General features: G+C 40.6%; 1 protein-coding gene across 7 annotated transcripts; it reads left to right on the forward strand.

Annotated features, from left to right (window-relative positions):
• The first annotated feature begins 1490 nt into the window (after positions 1 to 1490).
• Positions 1491 to 24946, forward strand: jakmip1 (janus kinase and microtubule interacting protein 1). 7 transcript variants are annotated; one of them, XM_063497207.1, is made up of 23 exons: positions 1491 to 1808; positions 9387 to 9705; positions 10232 to 10564; positions 10986 to 11147; positions 12925 to 13137; positions 13780 to 13938; positions 14168 to 14314; positions 14559 to 14729; positions 15882 to 15941; positions 17237 to 17365; positions 17574 to 17702; positions 17867 to 18058; positions 18870 to 18932; positions 19746 to 19844; positions 20667 to 20768; positions 20889 to 20942; positions 21054 to 21119; positions 21895 to 21963; positions 22165 to 22242; positions 23191 to 23400; positions 24445 to 24510; positions 24669 to 24745; positions 24841 to 24946. In XM_063497207.1, the coding sequence occupies exons 2-22, from the start codon at positions 9550 to 9552 to the stop codon at positions 24717 to 24719; spliced, it is 2709 nt and encodes a 902-aa protein (XP_063353277.1). In that variant the 5' UTR covers positions 1491 to 1808; positions 9387 to 9549; the 3' UTR covers positions 24720 to 24745; positions 24841 to 24946. The 7 variants fall into 7 exon arrangements, with proteins under 7 accessions (XP_063353277.1, XP_063353302.1, XP_063353294.1 ...); XM_063497232.1 differs by having other exon boundaries at positions 17867 to 17950; XM_063497224.1 differs by having other exon boundaries at positions 13825 to 13938.
• The last annotated feature ends 71 nt before the right edge of the window (positions 24947 to 25017 follow it).

Here is a 25017-nt window from a genome sequence, read left to right on the forward strand (position 1 = left end):
AAATGGAAAGAAATGTCAGTACTGGCAGCTAAAGTATTTTTTTTTTTGGTTAAGGCTCTAATTAAAGGTTAAAAAACATCTTGCTTACTTGATTTCAAACACTAGTGGTATGAAAATTATAAAAAAATATGAACATTGTATCACTGTCCATGTTTGTATTTTCATTAAACACCTGGTCAAATCATAAGACATAATGAAAAAATAATCTTTATCTGAAAAGCTTTAATAACTCAATCAAGTACAAATTTTATTTATATATATCAGTAAAATAATAGGGGACTTTGCAAAGAGGTCAGATAAAGACTAAATTCAAGTTGTAATGACAACACAGGGTAATTATGTAACAGACTAACTGCTCAAACTGACCAAAATCTTACCAAACAGAGAGAAAATGGGAACTTTGGTGCAGGCTGATCAGACCAACTTTGAAACAGAGGAGAAACAAACACCAATAATCTATCGAGCTTATTTTCAATATTTCAATAGTCACCTTAACTGAACAGTAGTAAAATAAAGGAAATCAATTCGCTAACTCAACAATCAAATATAAATAATAATATTTTTTAAGTAATTAATTAAGGTCACCCCCCCCCCCCCCAAGATGCATCACTTAGCACATTCCAATTAAACCTTCCTGTATTTAGAAGTGCTGGTTGCGCATGTGGCTGGATCTCACGTGCTACGTGGACCGGCCCACAAGTAATTTAGCAGAGTGAGATGTTTTAAACGTGGCTAATGTGCTTTCAACAATTGTGAAATGAACATGAGTACATAAAATCAAAGGTTAGGCGTTGCCATTAATGTGTTGAGTGTGGTAATTGCGGTTGTTATAAGATCACAGATCTTATAGCTGAACCACATCCTGTTCAAAAAGTGCAGGAGTCATGTTATTATTATTATTTCTTGGAGTATACAGGCACATAAATTATCGTGATCCCGGGGGGAGTAGCATTTTAAAAAAATCACAGAGTAATATTTGGAAGTGATAGGGAACAGATATCTTTCTTGAGAAGGACCTTTTCAAAACCAGTTATGCAAAGATAGGGGCTTGTTTCAGCACGATACATTGCTATGGTAAATAGAGAATATGTTTGGTAAATACTTGTGTTTGTAAATCAGTTCCCAGGATTAAAGCGCACGAGTCACATCCGCCTTATAAAGACCAAGTAGAGCCAGTTTGTACAGGACACTGCACGTTCCCGCACACCACCCTGCGTCTGGCCCCTGAACACCGGCTGCGCATGGACGTACAAGTCCACGCAATTACCGCGCGCGGTGTCATTCTTGAACACGCAGTCAGGTGTCGCGCTACTATCACGCTACCGGCGACCCCCCCCCCCCCCCCCCACACACACACACACACATTACACATACGTTCACGGCATTGGAATCGTTTCATTTATTTATTTAATAATTTAGTCATGTGGATGAAATGCACAGGAGCGGATGACGTAGCGCACGCGTTCTAACGTGTGTGTATGTGTGTGTGGGCGTGGAGGAAAATGTCAACGTGCAGCGCAAGAGGAGGAGAAGGCTGGAGCTGATGAGGGTCGTGTTATTACGAAGCTTCAGCCTTCGCGTTAGGTGCTCTAAAATATCTGATATCCGGGGAGGAAAGTTGTAAAGGGGTCGGCTGTCGGCAGTTAGCGGAGCCCGGGGTGTTGAGGAGGCGGGAGAGGTGAGTTCATTGAGCCCTCCACAGCGAAGCGAAGCGAAGCCCAGCCTCCCTTCCTGCATGTGAAGCAGATTGGGCAGAGACGTTCACAAGCCTCGGGCCACTTGTGACCGCCGTTGACCTCCTATTTCAGGTGAGTTTGTTCGCTTTGCAAAGCCGGGGAACTTCTAGCGTGTGGTTTGTTGACTGACAGGCGGCTAGCTCCTGTGACACATCCGCTAACGGTGCAGCAGTAACGGATAGAGAGGCACCGTCTGGACCTCATCATTTCTGGCTTTCGATGTGAGTTCAGCCTGCCGACAGTAACTGCCAAGCTTCTTGTGGAGATGTGAATATTGTGTTTGTGGTTGAATGCTGAACCGATATGACACAGCTGTCCCACTCTGCCAGCTAGCCAAAGAGGAAGCGTGAACCTCGATGATAACGGGCGATTAACATTCAACTGTTTTTGCTGCTCCCCCTCCTTCATATCATCAGAGCTGTTACATTATCTTCCCGGAACAAGAGAGGCCTCTGGTGAAATATATAGACCAGATTAGTTTGTGGTCACACCAGCACAAGAGCACCGTGGCCGTGTTTGCTGAAAAAACATCAACACATGACACCGTGCAGCTCTGAGTGCAAGGACAGCCGTCCTGGCCGGAGGATGATGATGCTGCAGCAGCAGCAGCAGCAGCAGCCTCTCGCCGTGGGGTGTGGTTGGCTAGCCGGACAAACAGGTTTTCAGCAGTGTAAAAACCCTCCCACCCGGCGGTAGTCTACCCTTTAATCTCCTATTTGACAGCTCATTAGAGGGCCGGCGACATCGCATTAGACCATCATCCCCGGCATATTCCTCTGCCCAGGCAGCCCACTACCATGCATGTTGTGTTTCTCGGGCTCTGTCTGTCATAACAGTTTTGCTGCTGCTGCTGTAGCAGGCGGCCCCAGAGGCTCGTAAATTTGCCCGAGTGGACACCCACAGCATGTGTTGCACACTCACTTGTGTTTGATCAAAAGCAGGGATCCACATTGTGATGCCTCCCTTATGAGCTGGTTAACTCAGCCCAAAAGAGTGGAATTAAAGTATCATCATATTGCAAAATACAGATCTGTCTACTGATATTTTGGTCTGCTCTGTTAGATTTAGCAATTACATTTCCTGGGACCCCAGTGTACGTCACTGTTTCCCCCTCTCTTTCCTTCCCTTTCCATAACTTAATTTGTACACTAATACTTCATTCATAATCCTATTGCTTTCTCCATATCTCTGCCTTCCTCAGTGTAATGTGCTGAGTGACAGCCTGCTACCAGAATAATCCCAGTGCTCTGTTATTCTCATGTGTATAACGCTCTCTTTCCTTATCTGCTGCACTTTCCTCATTCTTATTGTGTTGCAATGCCGGTCTGGAGCGGGATGAGGGTATCACTGCTAAAGCACAACCATGCATGCAAAAGCATACATACTCATAGAGGTACACAGAGAGGCTGAAAGCTTTCAGCAATGATAATTACGACTATGTTAACACATTAATAGACACCAAAGACCAGAACCTGTGCAATAAACCAGCAGTACAATGTATGTGTATGTGACACAGTGAGAGAGAGACTATTGTTTGTGTGTTTGGGTTGACTGGTCATTGGGGTCAGTAACTTGTAGTCATTCTCCTGGCATAGTAGTTTTTAGGTCATATGCTCCACTAGTGTTGCTCTTGGCTGGGTTACTCGGCCTCTCGATGGGATCTTTACAGTGTATCTTAAGTGAATCTCTAGACAGCAGAGGGTGTGCGTGTGTGTGTGTGTGTGTGCGTGTGCAGACTGTGGAGGGGTGTCTGGATCATGGCCAGCCTTGTTCTGACAGTCTACACTCTGCTGATGACTGCAGTGAGGAGGCTTGTTTCTGTGTGTGTGTCTGTGTATAGGCCTAGGTGTTGTAACCAATATGCAGTGTAAATAAGATACAGTATATTAGCCTGTCCACACCCTCAATGTTGATTTTTTTTTTAAACTTGGAAAGAGGAACAAGGAGTCAGTGTTTGAGCTCCTATTTGCTTATGTATTAATTGGGCCTTTATGTTGCTGTAAAGTGTACTTAATGTTTAACCCTTGGTAAGCATGTGTGATCTGTCTGGCTTTGAGTAGATTCATCTGTTAGTGTGTAATAAGCTTGTGTCCACTCAGAATGTCTGCTCAAGTAAAAAAGTTAACTATTAAAGTGCATTACTGTTACACATTCATGCATACAGCACTTCACTATAAGTGCTTTTTATCTGTCAAATGCACACTGATAGTAGAAAGGATGAATTGGGAGCAAATTGGGTTTTAGTATCTTGGCGAAGGACATTTTGACACCTGGGCTTGAGATTGAACCACTGATATTATGATTGGTTCCCGAGCTGTAATTGCAACAAATTCAAAGATTAATACAAAACTTTGTTAGAGCGACAGTTGTGAAGTCATTAGTATGTTAAAACAATTGTATATGTCTGCAACCTTAGTTTTTCATATGGCAGTTGAGAACAGCTTTATTGCACTAAGTACTTTCCGCTCCTCTCTTATTTCCCCTGGGGTCACCACAGCGGATGGAGCCACATGTTTGATTTGGCACAGATTTTACACCAGACATAACCTGACTGAGTTTATGTCTCACCCAGATCTCAGACCAAAGCAGTCTTACATGTGTAAGGCAAATATGCACCATGGAATCCAAACACTTCTTTTAAACCTGTGGTTCTCAAACTTTTTCTGGCATACCTGACCTCAGAAGTTGAAAAGAGTTAAGGCCATGGATGGTATAAAACACGGGTGTAGCTTTCGGCTGAAAAAAAAATGACGCTATTGCGGAAGTGCTTCAAACCTGCATTCTATCTGAAGGCCACCAGATGGCGTTAGCTGGGATTGCAGAAAGAACTTCTTGTTGTATACAAGTCTATGGGAAAACTAAAGAATCAGTTACTCATTTGGGGTCATGTTTAATTAAAAATTATGTCTGTTTGTAAATCCTGCTCATACTGTTTGAAAAAAGTGCATTATCCATGGTTCATTGGCTGACGACTTGCTGACCAGTCAACGAGTGAGCAGTTTTCAGTCAGAACTGCTCCCTCTCATCCATTTTTAAAAAAAGCCAAGATGGCAACAATGAAAACTCTGCCACTCTGAATTCAACAGTTAATTCCATATTTTTTTCCTGTAATCATCCTCGCCTTACCTGGAGTGGCTCCACATCCCACCAGGGGGGCCCACCCCACAGTTTGAGAACCACTGCTTTAAATGGATGGGTTAATTCAACTGTAACTCTGACAAAGTCACTAGGAGCTATAAAGCAGGTAATTAGAGAGAAGAAGATAATTAGTGACACAACAACACATTTAACAATTAATAAGGGTAATCCCTTCCCCCAAAATATGATGCTGCAAAGTTTTGGCATGTCACACAGTTTTAATTTTATTTACTTTTTATTTTATTATCTTTCAGTCTAAAACATTTCCTCATTTGGAATTTTTTTCTTTTTGCAATTACAGTATAGTGATTTAGCTCAAGATGATGATCTCAGAGCTACATTCACTGCACTTAAAAAGGCCTTGAAGGTAGTTTTTTGTTGATTTATTGTTCAGTTTATATAACTTGTTGCAAAATATGACTTATGATTGAAGTCATGAGTCATAGTGACATTTTTATTCAGAATGAATGTGGGTTTATATTAGCTAAATATAGATGTTGAAGACAAATCTGTTAATTTTGTTTGGTGAATTCTCTTGTTGAAGGGTTTTGCTTCCTTTTCCATCACAGTGTAAGCTACACAAACAGTTTACACTTAGAGTGGACGAGGTAATTTAAGGTCTACGATCTTTGCTGGTTTTTGTTTGCTCCTGCGAACATTAAAGGTGGTTCTTAGCTTCTCGGTGCCCCTATAAAATGTTCCAGTTTCCCATATAACATTCCTGGCTTTCAATGATCTATAAAACTTTGAGATTTAGCGCCTGGCTGCCAGCTTGGGAACATGATGTGGCTCCAGAAGGCTTTGTGGGAACTCTGGGTGGCAGATGTCTTGTAGTTGCTGCACAAATATTTTAGACTCAGGTGAAATCTTGGCTTAGTATTTGTAAGATACATACTCAACTTATTAGGTACACTTTATGGTTTATTATTACATCAACCATGTTCATTAGACCTTTGGAAATTCTGAGCAGAGATGCCTGTTCTTTTTTTCTGCATTTCCTGAGTTGTGTGAGTCACAAAAACAATATAAAATACCATATCTGTGGTCACAAACTTTTAGTTATTCCATGTGTGGGTAATTCTTTACTATTTAAAAATACTCTCAGTGCCACTATAACATATCCCCATATTTTGTTTTCAATGCTCCCCAGTCTACACTCACAGACACTTTTTTTTAAGGAACACCTGTTCAATGCAAACATCAAATAGCATGATTGCTGGTGTCAGACAGGCTGGTCTGAGTATTTCAGAAACTGCTAATCTACTGGGATTTTCCCAGACAGCGTTTACAAAGAATGGCTCAGAAAATATCCAGTGAGCAGCAGTTCTCTGGGCGAAAATGGCTTGTTATTGTCAAACGTCAGAGGAGAATAGTCAGACTGCTTTAAAGCTGATAGCTGATAGAAGTCAAATAACTTCTTGTTACAAGCAAGGTGTGATAAAGAGCATCTCTGATTGCAGAACACATTGAATTTTGAAGCATATGTACTGCAGAAGAAGAAGACCAAACTATGTAGTTTTTACATAATTTCCTCTGGGATTGGCTGGTGCTCCTTAAGATCAAGAGGTTACAGTTTTTACTGGCTCACCAAAGGTGGACATTAGAAGATTAGAAAAACATTGCCTGTTCTCATGAATCTTGATTTCCGCTGCAACATTCAGGTTACCATAAACAACATGAAAGCACGGCTCTATCGTCCCTTGTTTGAAAGATTCAACGATGGTTGTATAATGGTGTGAGGGATATTTTCTTGGCACACTTTGGGCACCTTACTACCAGCTGAGTAGTGTTTTAATCCAACAGGCTATCTGAATATTGTTGCTGACCATGTCAATCCCTTTATGACCACAGTGCACCCATCTTCTGATGGCTTCCTCCAGCATAACAACATGATGGCACACTAAAAACACGCCATGTCACATAGCTCTAATCTAACATTATCATGTTTCTTGAACAGTGAGTTCACTGTATTCATATGGCCTCCGCAGTCACCAGATTTCAATCTAATACGGCACCTTTGGGACGTCGTGGAACGTGAGATTCACATCATGGATGTTTAGCTACCAAATCTACAGCAACTGTGTGATCTATCATGCCAATATAGACCAAATTCTCTGAAGAATGTTTCTGGCAGCTTGTTGAATCTATACCACAAAAACTTAATGCATTTCTGAAGCCAAAAGGGGTACAGTGCAGTACTAGCAAAATGTACCTAATAAAGCGGCAGATAAGTAGATCTGTGTTTTCTGCTGCTATGACGTTATGCAATCTCATCTCATCATTGATCGAGGCAAAGAAATCTCTGATCTCACTTTATGTCGTGTGCTTCTTCCTCTGTAGTAATTTTGACAAGCAACAAACCCTTGGCTTCCTGTTTGCACTAATTCAGTGTACACCAACAGTCAAGTGTGATATATGCTTATGGGTCTATCTGTGCTTCCTTAGAATAAGAAGAAAAAAACAGTGAAACCATATGTCATGCCTCTCAGCCATTTCAGCTGTGGCACACCTGGTTTTTGATAACAACACTGACATGCATAAACATGCTGAAAACAGTAGAAAGTGTGCTGAAGCCATTTATTGTTGTTTGCACATAAACTGCACATAAATTAAATGTGCACGTTTCCACCTCACTTGCCTGTGTGTCAGTTGTCTGTTGCGCTACTGCAAATAAATACACGTTTGTTACTGTTGTGAATGGGGTACATGACTTTTTGTGGCTGTGTGAATATGTGTCAGCTGTATCTGTCCCTAATTGTTCAGTTTAAGACTGTCTGTGAATGACCTCCCTCTATTGCTTTCTCTGTCTGTGTGAATAAGTGTGAGATCAGTAACATCGCCATGCCTTTATGTAAGGCTGGATAGATGAAGAGGGGGTGGGGAGTATAAGGGGACAGAGGGGAGTTGGGTAAGAGCTAGTTTTCTTTTGTAGAAGTATGCAATTTCCTTCCTGTCTTACCGTTTTACTGCTTTACCTCTACTGTAGGTTTAATCTTCCACCTTTTCTCTGTAATTCCGTTTCCCTTCCCTCCCTGCCCCCACTGGTTCCCAGCATTCAACTGTGCACACTGTGTAAAAATTCATGTGGAAGAAAGCTTCCTCGCCCTCCAGCATCAACGCATTTCTCTCTCAGTCAAACTCGTCTCAAAGATGCAACCAGATAACAAAACCATGTATGCACTTACGTATTCTTTTTTTTCTTTTTTTTTTAAAAAAATCTGAAGCTTCTATACAAATAATGAACTGTATGCTTTTCACATCCACCGTGAGGCTCCTTCTTCCCATCATCCTTTGCTATGAGAGGCGTTTTTGAGAGCAAGTGTTGCCTTGGTAACTATTTCTGCCATCTGTGTATGTTGTATGAATGTGTGGCAATGTGTATGTAGAGAAAGATGGAGGCACCTGCGGTCTTAATGCTCCAGCTTCCTCATTGTTGCATTATTTATTTAATAGTTAGCAAAATGACTGGAAGGTTACTGGGTTACAATCGACTCTGAGAAGAGATTAGAGGAGTCCGCTTTCAGCTCAGAGGATGTGTGCCACTGTAACACATCTGTAACAAAATATGCAAATAAAATAGCTGCTATCATAACCTGGCCTTGGTTAGTGAGTAGGAGTATAAAAGATATTTAGTCGTTAATTAAAATTCGTTGGTGTTTATTTCTGTATGCCTCGCTTTTTTGCAGTGTAGCCAAAGGTGATATTTGATTTGAAAAGCTAATTTGATTATTTAATAATCACATTTTCAATCAAGATGTGACATTGTGGCTCCTGTAATCAGAAAATAATGTTAGTGCCTGCCCTGTTCTAATATATCCTGTGTGTTTATGGAGTAGAAGGAGACTTTGAGGCAAATGTTGCTCTTATATTGCACTATGAATATAACGGAGGAATCAAATGACAGTAATACAAGCAGCTTCTGCCTATATTTGGCAAGACAACATGAAGAAGATATCTGCTTAAAACAATAATCTATTCAATAATTGGAAGACAAGAAGAAAGCAATAGAAAGGCAGAGATGGACGAGGTGAAATTAGTGAATTGTAACTCCATTAGAGCACTGTGTGAGTGTTTGGCTAATAGTCATCTTAGTGATAAAAAAGTAGTGATATGTCATTAGTTTAGAACAGGTAGGAGACTCATGAAAGCAAAGAAGAGATTTCTTAATCTACAGAAAGGAAGAAGGCTACTGTGAGATGCTAAAACTTTGATAGCCAGACACTTTTTCATGCACTGTGGAGCTGCTAAGTACAGCCCAGAGACTGCAGCCCAGGATGGTGATAAATGGCCCATGTGTATATGTTGGAGAGAAAAGGGTGGCAGAGGAGAGTGCAAATGTTAGTCCCCAAAATAGTCTGTGTTCCCCAGGCTATATTGCGTCATTATTTGGTTGCTTGGCCCCGGAGTATTGTACTGAGTAGTTCTGTGTAACCCAGATTTTAACCCTGACTCAACCTTTTTTTTTTCACTTTTTCTTTTTTTCCTCTCTGCTTGTCTGTCTTTCTCTCTCAGGTAGAAACTCTCTGCAACCTTTAGCAACAATGTAGACTTTTCAACGTCCTGATGATGATGATGATGCAGGGCCTTGTAGGGAGGAGGAGCAGCGACTGACTTTCTCCTCAATTTTATCACACCCTGCACTCTATGTCCGTCCCGACTGGGCAGCTAGAGTGCTATGTCATCAACCACACCCCCATCGGCTCAACCCTCTAAGAAGGGACGGAAGCCGGAGAAATCGGAGGTGATGGCTGATTCGGTGCCGGCCACCAATGAGGAACTGAGGAGCAAGATCATGGACCTTCAGATAGAGCTACAGCAGGAGCGCGGGAAGGTGAGGGTGAGGAAGAAGAGGAGGTGGAAGAAGCTGAGAACATGTGTTTAAAGTTAAATGTGGTTGAGAAGTCGTCCCCTATTTCATCAACTCAGCAGAAACAGAGGATAGAATGGTTGCCAGTTTTATTTATAAATTATTTGCAACCAATGTTTAAAAGCATGTAAGCACACTTATAAAGAAGCAATATCTCTAATAGGACAGTAGGGTTACCTAGCGTGCAGTTTGGCTATTCTGTTGCTGTGAGGCCTTCCCCTCACACCAACAGAATACATATAGTTTTTTTTTTCTTTTTTTTTAAAAAGGTCTCCGGGCAGTTTATTACTCCAGTCTGCTCACTGACACACAAAACTCCTCTCTGTGCTCATCTCTCCATCCCTCGTGGCTAGTTTGTTTTAGTCTGCTAGGACTTAGAGTAAAAATATGGAAATATGCACAATAGAGTCAGGACAAACTTTATTTAAATACTGATGGCTGCTTGTCAGGGGTACTCTAATCTATATTCTGCATTATGTCCTTCTATCAGGTATGCAAACTCCGCGAGCGGCTCCAGGAGCAGCGGCAGGCTCGCGAACTTGAGCAACACAAGCATGCCGTAGCACTCACTGACCTGCGTGCCAAACTCCATGAAGAAAAGCTACGTGAAATCGCTGCCATACGGGAGACTCTGGCACGGCAGCATGAAGCCGAGCTGGCCAGAACAATCAAGATCCGGGATACTGAGGTTCAGAGACTGCAGGGTCTTGTGAATGCACTGAGAGATGGAGCTGCTGACAAGCTCAAAAATGCCCTTCTTGCAGAGGCTAGGGAGGAAGCCAGGAGAGCCTTTGATGGGGAGAGAATAAAGCTCCAGCAGGAGGTAGGTTTTAGTAGGTACACGGGTGACAAGTATAACTTTTTCACATGTCAGATTGTGGAAAGTAGAACATGTATAGGGTATGTGATGATCTAACAAAGTTGTAAAATGAGTATTGCAGACTTGATTTTCGAGTGCACTTTGTGTTTAAATACCCTTTTTGTGTATGTATGTGGGTGTGTGTGTCTGTGTTTTTGTGGGACTATGCACACTTTTGTAATTTGGTCCTGAAAAACAGGAAGCAGGGTGGAAAAGCCTGTTGCCAACCTATTGTTTTACTGTAGCCTACCTAGATGCCTAGATCTGTCATTAAACTTATTAATAGGATAAAGGCAAGTATTTACAAATGCACAGCTGATGTTCTTTTTGTTGTTTTTGTTTTTGTGTATATAAATATTAAAATGTGTGCATTGGGTCATTTCAGATTCAGGAGCAGAAAATGGCTCGGAAGCAAGCTGAAGAGGCTCTTGCAAACGCTCTTCAGGCTGATAAAGCCAAAGCAGCTGATCTCCGCACAGCCTACCAACAGCACCAGGACGAGGTGCACCGCATTAAACGTGACTGTGAGAAAGACATCCGCCGGCTGGTGAGAACACATAAAGCTGGAAGCCACAACACTGTGTACCCTTATTTTTAGGTGACTGATAATCAGTAAGCCTGGTGAAGGTATATTTGCTGGTGACAAAAAGTGTTTTCTAAAAGTAATTTATCAGAATCCACTTAACTGTCAAGCCAAGATGAATTAAGTTTAACTTTAAATTGAATTTCAATTGGCAATATCATAATCACAAAGCCCAGTATTAATCAAATAACTCCATTATTCCTGATTAAATAAGCAATAAATAATCACCCTTAAGTATTAAATACTAAAAAACCAGAGCAGATCCGTCTCACCAGGCCAATCTCGCAACTTTCCTCACTGTTTTTAAATCCTGTTGGTTTAAAGACACAGAGGCACAAAAATCTACCTTTACTTAAGCTTTAACTTTTTTTCAGGTAAATAGAGGTTTATGTTGTGCTCTGTTGCTAAGAAGCTGATTAAGAAAGTGTTATTGGGGCATTAAAAGTGTAATAGTCCTCCCTGTTATCACTGATTTTATAGTTGGAGATTAAACGTGCCTCTTTATGTGCATCACAAGGAGCTAACTATTAGTGAAGTGCAAAAACAGGGAGGTGTACTGTGTGCAATAAGCAGACACATCTTACACTGCATCATAAACTACGCATGTTATGCCTGTGATAGATTAGCTTCACGAACCCAGCAGCTGTTAACTCTGGAGTCCCTGTCTGTCCAGATCATATTTGAATAACACACACATTCACACACCCACCCACACCCACACAGATACAGATTACACAGATTGGTTTCCTTCTACTGAAGTTCACTTCCAGCTCGGGGCTTATCTCACTGATGTAGCATGAAGGTTAGGAGCTAATTGCCGCAATGTCTGTGTTGACCATGTGGTGCTATCTGCAAGTATAAATGTCTGTGTACCTGCTGCAGTTATTGATTTACTCCATTACATACAGGAGGGCTACAGTAACAGGCATTGTTGTTAGTAAAGGAATGCTTGAGTGAGGAAACTCAAAGAGTAAAGCACGGCTTATTGATGGAGAGCAGGCGGTGCAGGAAATACCGGCGTTAAAGAACAAAATACGGAGGGAAGTAGAGGTGGTAACAGCTGTCAGGAGGGGTTGCATGAATGCAGAGCAAGAACAGAGGCTTATAAATTAATCAAACCTAAAGCAGAGTGTTATAAAAGCTAAAACACTGTTAGTCTCCTGTTCAGCTTTCAGCAAACGCCATCTTACACTGAAGCTGTACACAATGTAGAACATTTTTGTACATACATAAATTATACAGAAGAACATTGTACATACGAACTAATATTCACATATTGGAGGTGAAATGAGTGAAATGATTAGATTTAATTGAATCTGAGTTTTCTGCTGCTTCTCAGAAATCTCTGCACTTTTGTAGACAATAAGAGCAATATTTTCAGTGCTTTATTTTGAAAAATAAGACCAGACAGAATAAGACAAGAGATGGACTCCAGCTGCTTAGATAAAGATGATAAATGAGAGTTGAGAGGTGGTTTACATGTGAGTTTGTCATGTTTGGTGAGTGAGAGGGTTCCCCTTTTGATTCATTCTGGTACAACTGCAGTGGAGGGACAATAAAGTGTAAACAGAAAAAAAAACATTAATAAACTAGTAAAATAAAAATAAATAACATGAGTAATAGAAAAAGAAAAGACTGGAAAAGGTCTTAAAAATAAAATATTAAGGACTTCAGTTAGACGTAAAACCTATTTACTAACTCCTTATAACGACTATAATCTAGTTCTGTTTCACTCCTTTAGATGGATGAGTTGAAGGCAAAGGACCGGGTGGTGTGCGCTCTGGAGAGGGAGCTGGGGTTACAGGCTGGCTATGCCCAGAAGCTTCAGCTCCAAAAGGAAGCCCTGGATGAGCAGCTGGGTCAGGTACGAGAGGCTGAGAGACACAACCATGGCAGCCCGAAGAGAGAAGTGGTGCCTGGACTAGGAGAAAACCCAGACTTGCTCAACAACCAGGTACACAAGTGTCAGTATTTTATGCTTAAGATATTTTTATATGTTCCGAAAGTTTCCCATATTTACAAATATTTTATATTATATTTTATATTACAAATTTTATACAAAGTAAGCACAATGTCAGGTATTTCTGGTGAGGAGCTTTTAAAGAAAAATAAGTGATAAAAAAATCACAGTGGAATTGTGATTTTGTAGTGGAATTGATAATGTTGATATTGATAACAGATGCCATAGAGTTAAAAAGTGAAACTAGCACATCTGTGAATCCGTGAGCCATACATGGAGAATTTAATATACGTTGTTGTTTATGCAGCTTTTTCCTGATTCCAGTCAACGCCACAAAATCAATTTTGAAGGAATACTTAAGTTGCCTTTACAGACAAACATTATATATAAATAGCGCTGTATAAATGTGTGACTGGGTGCATGAGAGATGCAGTAGATAGTGCTTTGAGTGCTCATCTGACTAGAAAGGCATTATTTAAGTACCAGTCAATTTACCAGTTCATAAATCACATGGTTACTGTACTTCACATACACATTCACTCTGTGAACAGCCAAATCATCTTTCTTGCCATCACCTCCTTTTTACTGTCCGTCTCCATTACCTGCATGCCTGCCCGCATGTACTCCCTTTTTCAGTTGTTGTCTTCCTCCTCCTCTTCTCCTCTCCCCACGGCTTCACAGGAGGTGGATGAGCGTGACATCAGGAGGTTCCAGTTGAAGATTGCAGAGCTCCACTCAGTCATCAGGAAACTGGAGGACAGAAATGCACTACTGGCCGATGAGAGGAATGAACTAGTGAGAAACACGCGTCTGCAGTCATTATAAACATACAATTATACATGCAGACATTTTTTAAATAATAATTTGCATAAGTTTAGACACCATGAAGAGTATGGATGTCTAAGAAACCTGAATCCGAATATTTCCTAACTTCCTCACCCTTGGCTGTCCTAGTTAAGCTGGAAATTCTGTGGCGACACTTAAGATTACAATGTCCCCCTCCCTGTTTCCTTCCTCTGTTCAGTTGAAACGGGTGCGAGAGGCAGAGAGCCAAATGAAGCCCATGTTTGAGAAGAATAAGCGGCTGTCCAAGAAAAATGATGACCTCCTGCAAACACTGCAGCGCATGGAGGAGAAACTCAAGAACCTGAGCCGTGAGAATGCTGAGATGGTAAGTGCAACCAACATGTCTTCCTAAACATCTTCTGGTGACTCTTAACTCCCTCTTTTTTTAATACCTGAAGATAAAATCAAAAAGTAGTAATAGGATGTGGTAGATATTATAGTTTTATCTAGTCTATTCAAGACGTTTTATGGTTTTTAGGGCTCTCTGAAGGAAACAGGACCTCTGCTGGTCATTTGATGAATAGCATGAAAAATAATTAGTCTTGTCTCCGTCTGTTTCCCTCCTGCAGAAGGAAAAAGCTTCCTCCTCTCGGCCACCATCACAGCAGCAGTCCGTTCAGGCCCAGATGAAGCGACCAAGCTCCCTGACCGACCTGACCCACGCTCATGAGGAACAGGAAGTAGAATTCCTCAAGCTGCAAGTTGCTGAGCAACGCGGCATCATTGATGAGCTCACGCAGGTCAGGACAGGGTTACATGCCTGTTAACACATAAGGTCATACAACAGTATATACTCAGATAACATTACTCTGCCAGCTTGTCTGTTAGATGTTTTTAGATAGCTCTCACTATCACATCTCTTAATGTACTGGCAATACATTATGGCACAAGATTATTATTGTAGCTATAATATTAGACCCCGACAAATGTAGGAGTATTAAGAGAAGTAACGATATTGATATTCAGTGATTTAAAATCGTATATTCCAATATATCAGCTGAAAATCTTTTTTTTTCTTTTTCTTTCAGACACATGAAACATGAACAGATTTACATAATATTTCTTATGTGTAGTTATTTATTTACTCATTTAAGCTCTGCTTGTTCTGTTTGGATCAGCTGGTTGGTATGTTAAACCTGTTCCAAGCATTTTTATTTCCCACAGTCAACTTGCCCTCTGGTGTACAAACTGTGCAACATCAGCACTCCACATTGCTCTTCTGTCCCGTCTGTACTTTTTAAATTAATCGGCCTATATTGAGTGCCGATGCCAACAAATCAGCAAACAGTTCTGGCTCTGCAAATGATAATATGATTTTTCATGTGTGGACTTCACTGGAAGCGTATAGAGGTTTCTGTCTTGATATTTTATCCATAATATGTCAGTGGATTTTTTAAAAAGTGTGCCAATAACAATATACAGATACATAATAAAATCATCTGCATTGCCATGGCTAGAAGGGGGACGTTTATTGTGACAGTACTAACCCCCAAGTTGTGCTTCTCTCTACGTTTTTGACCCCTCTGGATCAGGGGAGCAACTTATACATGTCAGAAGGATCAGTGGTTATAAGTTTAAAAAAAAAAAAAAAAAAACCTTGAGAAGAATGGCCTAGTCTTTAGTTTTTGCCTATGTTTCCCCTCTTATCTTCTTTACATTCACTGACAGCTTGAGTTATTAGAAGCTGCTAAATTCTCGAATTTACAGTTGACTTTGTTTAATTTGAAATATAGAAAGAAATTTAACTAAATTAGACTCTGCTGAACGAAACATTTTATGCTGATGGCGGGTAATTTTTTGATTGATCAATGCGAATCCCGTGCCCCCATAGATGCCTCCGATTGCTCTCTTAAGGGTCAGAATTTAAAGATGTTCATCTGTTGTGTCTTTAGGAACGTGATCGATTGGTGATGAGCAAAAAGAACAGGAAGAAACCTTTCAAGCTGCCGAAAGTGAGTTTTCATCAGTGTTTTTACACATCTGTTAATCCAGTGGTGTGTAACTAAGCAACTTCCCTATCTGTGGTTGACTGATCATTGAGCATTGTTTTCACTTGTGTGTTTGTGTTTAATTGGGCTCAGGGGACAATTATGACACCATCCCTCACTGCTGGGACCATCACAGTGAGCACACACGCAGCTGTTGAGAATTATTTGTTTTGGGGTTTTTTATTATAGATTTTTTTTTATGTGAGTATATTTTTGGCCTTTATTAGATAGTGTTACTAGAGACTGGACATGCATCACAGAAACTGCAAGCTGTGTGCAGCATTTCATGCTTTTATCTGTGCAAAAGGGCTTAAAGGGATGACGATATCTAATTGGCTGAGGTGACAGAGTTTGAAAGAAATAATTGCTAAGTACTTGTGTGTGCATGTTTGGGCAAATACATCAGGGGACATTTTAGAGTCTGCGATGTTGCTAGGAGGAGGAGTTTGTAGATGCATGACATTTATTTTCTTCCTCCTCTCCTCCTGGAACCACTTTGTTAGCTTGGCAGGTTCAGCACTGAATTGGGGCACAGCAGCTTGGCTTTTGGACTTGCACCTGGAAATTTGGCTTTCCTTTTTAGGACAAACCCAGACGCTGACCATTTTTTTTCGTAGGAGTTTGATTGTAACCAGAGGCTTTGTTGTTGGCTTTTTAGATTTTGTTTAGGAGTGACAAAAAAAGCTGTTGTACTTTATGGGCTGCACTTCAGTTTTAAAATCTGCTGGTGTTTTTGAAGATATGATAGATGTATATTTAAGATATTATTTGTAGTTTACTTTTTGGTCTGGCAGCAACATGACAGAGTACATCCTCTTTATCCTGTATTTCTCTTCTTTCATTTGCCTGTGTGCCCTGGTCTGCCTTTATTTCTCTGGTTGCCAGGAAATGACTTATAAACATGATGGTAAGCACTTTGGAGTCTGGAAAAGTTAAAAGCAAAAAAAAAAAAGAAGTAAACAGTCAGTGCAGTCATTCAGTCTAAGTTGTTTAAAATGAGATTACTGACTGAATGACAGTGTCTAGATTTAACAAGTTTGAACTTTTAGTCATTTTTCTCTTACTTTGCAAAAGTAGTTGGATTTCTTTTGGGTTTGATGACATCAATATTTGGTTTTAAAAGTTTTCTAAGCTGAAATCAAATGCAGTATAGTTCTGGATAATAATTGTTTTTGTTTCCAACTGCTGTTACGCAGAATAACATATGTGTAGAGCTGAGGTTGATTTAACCCCTTTTCCCCCTCCACTGCTCTCTGCAGAGGCATGTTGTGGAGACATATTTTGGATTTGATGAGGAGTCGATAGACTCTGAAACCTCCTCACTGACCTCTTATAACACTGACCTCACTGACCGCACGCCTGCAACTCCAGAGGAGGACTTGGAAGAGGTAGGAAAGTCCTTTTGTATCCACTGAAAGAAATATCTTAACATCTTAAACAGCTGCAAGATGTGGAATATAATTCCTGAGTTAATAAATCAGAAGAAAGTAAGATGGAAAGTTAACAGTAATTTACAGATTAATATATGTGATTATGAAAAAGTAAAGGGTGAAGCTTTATGTGTTAATTTGACACATTCGCTCTTTGATATCACAGAGCGTTTCCCGTGAGGAGTCAGAGCTTCGTTTTCGTCAGCTCACTAGAGAGTACCAGGCTCTTCAGCGGGCCTACGCTCTCCTGCAGGAGCAGACTGGGGGGTCTCTTGATGCAGAGAGGGAGGCCAGGGTTCGTATCTGCTGCCACCTTCCAAGTGTGCTACATACAAATCTAACTTCCAATTCAAGAAAATATTTAGAGCATAGAGCGTCATTATGGTTTTCTCAGTCTGCTCTGTTCATGCCTTTTGTACTTGGATTTAAGTCTCTAATGGCTCATTTTTCCGCCCACAGACCCGTGAGCAGCTGCAGGTGGAGCTCAGCAGCTGCCAGGCAAAGATCGTGGATCTGGAGAAGGCCCTGGCTGAGCGGGGGCAGGTAATAAAGACAGTGGATGGGGACAGAAGCTCACTGGTCCTGCTCTCACTGGGCCTCCTGCATGTCTGTCTGGCTGCTGTGCTCCTTGGCTGGCGCTTTGCTGACCAGGTCTGCCGCAGAATCCTGTGATGTCACTTCCTGCATGTGTGATGTCAGTGCTGTGCCTGCATGCTCTCCTTCACCCTCTGCCTACCCTTACCGATGATGGTGTTTCATTTTAAATACTTGTGTCTGAGTTACCCTTCACAGATTAAACACTTCAACCACCTTGATTCATTTTAGCTTTGTATAGATTAACACATAAGATCTTCATGTGGTAGTATATAACTTTCTGTTAAAACATGAAAATACTCACTTAATAAAACTTGATTTTGGTTATTTGATATGTACGAAAGGCCTCTTGGTCTAAGAAGTAAGCCAAACCACTGGATGTGTAGTGGGAAAGCCTCTGGCTTTTTTTGCTTAAAGAAAATAGTGAGAGGATCACTGAATTTATCATGCTGAGTTCATATCAGGACACTTTGTTTACTTTGTTGTGAAGCATTTCATTGGGTTACTGCATGTTGCCTGTTCCACTGTGGCTTGATCCAGCTGGTATTCTGACTCGCTTTGCTGCTGTTTTTCATCTCAGATTGCCATTTGGTCCTCATGTTGCTGTGAACTCTTGTTGCCTGTGATTGCAGCTCTTTTGCTTTGGTTATCTGATTGGGCTTCATTTGTCTGCATCAATAAACTTGTGCTCCTGCCACCCTGTGCTATCTTTTTTGTGTCTGTGTTGCATTTGCTTGTGTCTTTTAAGCTGCAAGTTTGAGGGATGGGAATTTTGTTCATCACACTATGTCATTGCAGATTCTTTAAATCCTCTCCTGTTCCTGCCAGTGTCATTTCTCGCTCATGTTGTGTTTGGTTGTTATGGCAGGATTCAAAGTGGGTAGAGGAGAAGCAGTACTTGCTCAGGACCAACCAGGAACTGCGTGAGAAGGTACATTAGATTAGCCTTCTATATCAAGGTATTCAGTACTATTTGTAATACCTGATTTTCTTGATCAGAAGTGTCCTTTATTAGCCACCTCTGAAAATGTTATAATTTGTATAAACATAAGCAGAATAAAAACTTTTACTGAGAAAATAGTGACAGAGTTAGTTAATTTACCTGTTTAAAATATTATTATCTATGTAACTCTCTGTTGATTAAAAAATTGATAACATTTATAAGATAACTAAAAGTACATACACAATTTAAAATGTTTGCATGAGAATAACAGCTGCAAAGATGTGCTGTAAAGTCTGCATTCTGTCTAATGGCCAGGAGGGGGCAGATCCTTTGGCTCAAAAAACAAGTCAGGTTTTATAGAAGTCGATTGGAAATAACCCTTAGCTCCCTAGATCAGTGGTCTAAGTTAACAATTTCCAGATGATGTTATGGACTTATTAACTAGTTAATTATTTTAATATAAAATTATGTTCATTTGCAAAACTTTGGCCCACATTAAAATCAAAAAGAAGCCTCAAACATATTATTCGTAAGAGTGGGCCTATTTGATTGAGTGTGCAGTGCCTCTCAGTTTCACAGTCAGATTTACTCACAATTATTATTAATGGTTTCAAAATTGCAAGAAACTGACAAAGCATTGCGGCTAGAGTGGCTTTGTCCATCTTCTTTATACAGTCTATTACATATTGTGCAGGGTGAACAGACCTTTGGCATCCTGGACACTGTTCTCAATATTTACTTACAAGACTTTGATACATTTCATAGTGTTTAGTATGTGTAACGAATCTGTTGTGTTTGCAGATGAGTGCGCTGCAGCAGGCGGAGTCCCGGCTGCAGGCTGAGGTTCAGGATGCTCGGGACCAAAATGAGCTGCTGGAATTCAGAGTCCTTGAACTGGAAGTAAGAGACTGTGCCAACATCATACTGTCACCAGGAGGCGACAACAACAATCTCAGCTCCAGACGCAAGACCTACATACAGTGACTCATCAGACAGCCATACATAGCCTTAAACACACTGCTCAGTTCTTCACTGTATGCATCTGTGTTTCCTTGTTTTGCATGGCAGCTGTGTACCTTACCCTTTACTGAAATTGAATATTTTTGTCAATGAAGAAATGTTTTGTCAAGAATATAATTTTTAAGTGAATAAAAATATATTTAAGTTCATCATCCACTCCCATTTTTCTTCTTTTTGTCTCATTTTTGCATGCATATCCCAATTTTCTGTTGTTGTGTTTTTCACAATTTGAAAGTTGCTGTATATGAACAAAATGAGGACAGATCCAATGGAATTATGCTTTTTCCCCTTTAAAAAAAAAAAAAAAAGAATTTGCATACCATACTATTAAGATTATATTTTTTATTTCTAAAGGCCCATCACCCTGATGGAGTCCACTCTCCATCAGTTTAAATAGCAGTTGTATCCCAGTGTTGGGAAATGACACATCACAGGCTTAGTTTAGAGTTTCAGCATGTTATTCTGTTGGCTTGGTTTCTTTGATCCCTTTTCCATCAGTTTTCACCGCCCTCATTTGGCAGATCCCGATCATGTTGTCATTGTCATGTAAGTAAATCCCTCATTCCCTGCCATTTTCCATAGTGTCATTGACTTACACCACCATTTATTTTTCTTTTTGTTGCTCAGAACTGCCTGTGGTACGATGAATAATTGCATAGCTGACATTATGTGTGAATATTAACACATTGTTTGCATACATAGGAAAGGGAGCGCAGATCACCTGCCCTCAATCTCCACATGTCTGCGTTCCCTGAGAACAGCAGCAGTGCCCTGCAAGTCTACTGCCACCAGGAGGGAGTCAAGGTGAATACACTCGTAAAAAAACAACAACAAAAAAACTAGACCATTTCTTCTAAATGCTTTCTTGAATGCCTGCACAGTCAATATAACATCCTTGATGATTTGGTTTTGGGGTCTGTGCAGGATGTAATCATTCCTGAACTGATGAAGAAGCTGGATATTCTGGGAGATAATGGGGTGAGTTCGAACCCACTGTTAGTTTAACTTTAGCTCCAAAAGCCACTGTAAAAAAATCACCTTAGTCTTATAATTTCTAATAACTCTTTGTCGATGTTGTATTTTCTAAAGAATCTCAGAAATGAAGAGCAGGTGGCTGTGATCCAAGCAGGGACTGTGATCTCACTCTGTGAAAAGGTGAGTGGAAAGTTTCTCTGCTACATTTTGCTTTTACTGACACACAGTGGACAAACATTGTTATAACACCTTTTACCCAGCAAAGCCATTGCATTCAAGCCTGCATATTTGATATAGCAAGGATTTTATGCTGGATGCCCTCACTGATGCAGCCCTCCCCATTTATCCAGGCATGGGGCTGGCACTAAGAGTACACTGGTTTGTGCCGCACCCCGTGGCTGGGTTAAACATCCCGAGCAATGGACAGTGCACAAGGTGAAGGAGAGAGTGCAGATAGGGTGTTGTGGGTGGAGATGAGTGTCAGGGGTGATTTGTGAGAGAAGAATAGCAGCAAGAGTAAAACAGATTGTTGCGAGCTCTGCTCTGATGTACGATTGGAAGACGATGACGCTAACAAAAAGATTGGAGGAGGAGTTGAAGATGCTGACCAGGATGGACAGGATTAGAAATGATTATGTCAGAGAGACACCGTAAGAGTGGCAAACTTGAGATGGTTTGGACATGTGCAGATTGAGATATTGGACAAAAGGATGATAAAGATCGAGCTGCCAGGCAGGAATTAAATGAGAATGACCACATAGAAGAGTCATGGAGGTGGTGAAGGAGGATATGCAGAAGGTCAGTGCAAGAGAAGAAGATGCTAAAGAAGGGGTGAGATAGAGGCAAAAGAAGAAGATAAAGACAGACATTTCATTTAACTCATTTTTGTTTAATTTAGATTAATCTTATAGAAGCAAAATGTGAATCCCACACCTTTCTGTGTCTTCATCTGCAGTGGTTGAAGCAGATAGACAGCACTGAGGCTGCCCTCACGCAGAAGATGATCGACTTGGAAAATGACAAGGTGAGAAAGTTATCTACAAATGCATGAAATTAATTCAGTTTTCTACAACATATTCAAAGCAGCGTGTTAATATTATAGTCTCCTGTTGTTCTTATGTCAAGGAACTTATCACGACTAACACGTAATTATAGCTATACTACTATGTGCAGCATGCTACCTTCTACCAAGCCCTGTATTATAGATTATAACATCTTATTGCAGGAGCTGTTTAGTAAGCAGAAAGGATTCCTTGAGGAGGAGTTGGACTACAGGAAGCAGGCCTTGGACCAAGCCTACATGGTACGAAGCTTGGAGCAATATTACACAGCGTGCTTTTACCTGCATATAAACACAGACATATCTACTACTTACCATTGTGTATATTTTTACTTATAATGGCTGATGATAAAGTAATTCAAGAATGCAGGGGTGCAGCATTATCATTTCAGCATGACATAAACATCTAGGACCCCGTTAAACATCACAAATGCAACATGCTCCATCAAGGTAAAATTTGCCACATTGTGTTGGGATACTGCATCTTTTACCACTGAAGTCTAAATTTATTAAATAATCTTAGCCACTCAGTTGGCCGGGATACGTGGCCGCTTGTTTATGACCTAAACCTCGATCAGATTTACTCTCTCTTGATTTGAGAAAGTATCATATGATTCATTTATGAATATCCTATTTAAAGTTGCTCAGGAGAAAGTTAAAAGAGTGGGTTTAATAATAAGGTTTTAATTGTGTATTTTTTAAGCATGAATCTTAAAGCATTCTCCACTTCCACTGACTTAACTAGACTGTAGCCAGATAACAGAAGTTAACACTTAGATCATTCGCCATATAATTCTAACCATTTTATTTGGTCAGTTTTGGTGTTGGTTTGTGTTTATAGTCCCACTTGATATTGTGTTGGGCTGATCTTGGTTCTTACTTGGAATTTGTTGTTTGAACAATGTTTAAGGAAAAGCACAGTTTGTGTTGTTAACCAAATCAAGTGACCATGTAAAAACCAAGGTTGAATAGCCCTCAATGTAAAGTGGAAAAGTGTTCCCCATATCTGCCATGGTCACAGTGTTGTGTGTATGTGTCTGTGTGTTTGTGTGCATATGTGTATTCCCTTGTTTGTGCTTGTGCATGCCTGTGTGTGTTCCTGCATGTGCATGTGCACGTCCGTGTGTGTGTGTGTGTGTGTGGGTGGGTGGGTGTATACATGTATGTGTGTATATGTGGCTGGCTGTGCAGAGGATCGAGGAGCTGGAGGCCACGCTGTATAGCGCTCTGCAGCAGGAGCAGCCGGCATGCCAGGCGGTGGCTGAGTCGCTGACAGACAGGCAGAGGGAGGAGCTGAGGCTAGCCGTGGACAAGCTGCGGCGTCAGATTCTCCGGCAGAGCCGGCAGTATGACAGTCAAATCTTACAGGAGCGCATGGAGCTCCTACAGCAGGCCCAGCAGGTAAGGCTCAAAACAAACCCAGTCAGGTTGTTGAGTCCTGCCCGCCCTGAATCTGACCCCTGGTACCTGTCTGGAACTTCTAACCCCACCAGATCTCTGGTGCTTTGAAAAAGATGCAGTATCCCTGTACGTGCTACCTGTAACTCTATCTGTAAGTGCATATGTAAAAGTGGAAGAGTGGAAAGATGAGACAGAATGACCTTGGATTTGTGTGAGTGTTTGTGTGTTTCATTGTGATCTGAATACCCTGACTCCTTCAGTATCCCTCCACTCAGCAGCCCTTTCGATACTTTTACACCCATGGCTTTTTGCATTGTGTTATCCATTGACTACATGACACTACATGTACTCTAACTTACTAACAAAATATCCTCTAACCATACTTACTGCACATTTTTAATGTATTTACTAATTAATATGCTCAAACTACTGAACCAATTAGAAATCAACATGTTTGCAGGTCCGAGAAATGTATCTGATTTATTTTAATAATGATATTTTATAATAATAACTCTGAGAATTATGCTCACTGAAAAAGTCCCCACAGTGTGGCTTTTATTAACACTCATTCCAATTTCTCTGTAGTTAAGAAGTGATATTTAACTGGAGCATTCACCTCAACCTCAGATTGATTTGCTGCACAGGATATTAACTTCAAAATGTCATGTTTTTGTTTTAAAATATGCCTGCCTGCCTCAGTTGTATTTATGCACTGTATAGTGAGCACTCACAGTGGAAAGCTAACTAATATGTTAGGAACAAAGAACCGAGTCACTGATGAAACCGCTCAGCTTTTAAGTCTCAAACAGTGTCACTGTTAAATCTGCTCTTCAGTTGCCATGGCAGCTCATTCCAACAGCTGCCATGGAGACAGTATGGCATGATGGGAAAGTCAGAAGACTATTTGGAGTGTCTGCAGGAATAGATTGATAGCAGTCTAACCTAACTGTTGATGTTGTTGCACCTGAGGAAATGATTGTGTCAGAATCAATCAGATGTGTTTCGCGTGGCCACGAGCTAACCACTTCTGTCTTTTTGTTGCAGAGAATAAGAGAGCTGGAGGACAGGATTGACTTGCAAAAGAGACAAATAAAGGAAATAGAGGAAAAGGTACACACTCAAATTTGACTTGTTTTTTTTTCTAAGTTTTTTTATTAGTGCAAGGTATCAATGACATCTTCTGTGCGGTGGTGTTTTCTAAACTTTTTGTCACTTTTTTCTTCTCTCTCTTTCTTCACCTGTTGATTAAACCTCTTGTGTTCCTTTAGTTTTTGTTCCTCTTTTTATTTTTCTCTTTAGCATTTATTCTTTGGCCTTAATGAAAATGCCCATGGACCCACATCAGGTAGAAGTAACTGTATAATACTAGAATTCAGCACAGTTTTGATGCTTGCCAATAATTCTTAGGAAAGAGTTCAAATTTTCTTTTCTTTTTCTTAGGTGTTAAGGTGCTGTGGTGGCAAGCGAAGATGAGACAAAACCTAATTGTTTTTTATGCATTTGTAGACAGTTCAACTAAACCTTATGGCCTTTTTGATAAATGTGCACTTTTGCAGAAGACTGGAATGCAAACATATTTGAAAATTTAATAAATAACCAGATATACATGAGAAGAAA

This window comes from Pelmatolapia mariae, linkage group LG2 (genome assembly GCF_036321145.2).
Source record: "Pelmatolapia mariae isolate MD_Pm_ZW linkage group LG2, Pm_UMD_F_2, whole genome shotgun sequence".
Lineage (NCBI taxonomy): Eukaryota > Metazoa > Chordata > Actinopteri > Cichliformes > Cichlidae > Pelmatolapia > Pelmatolapia mariae.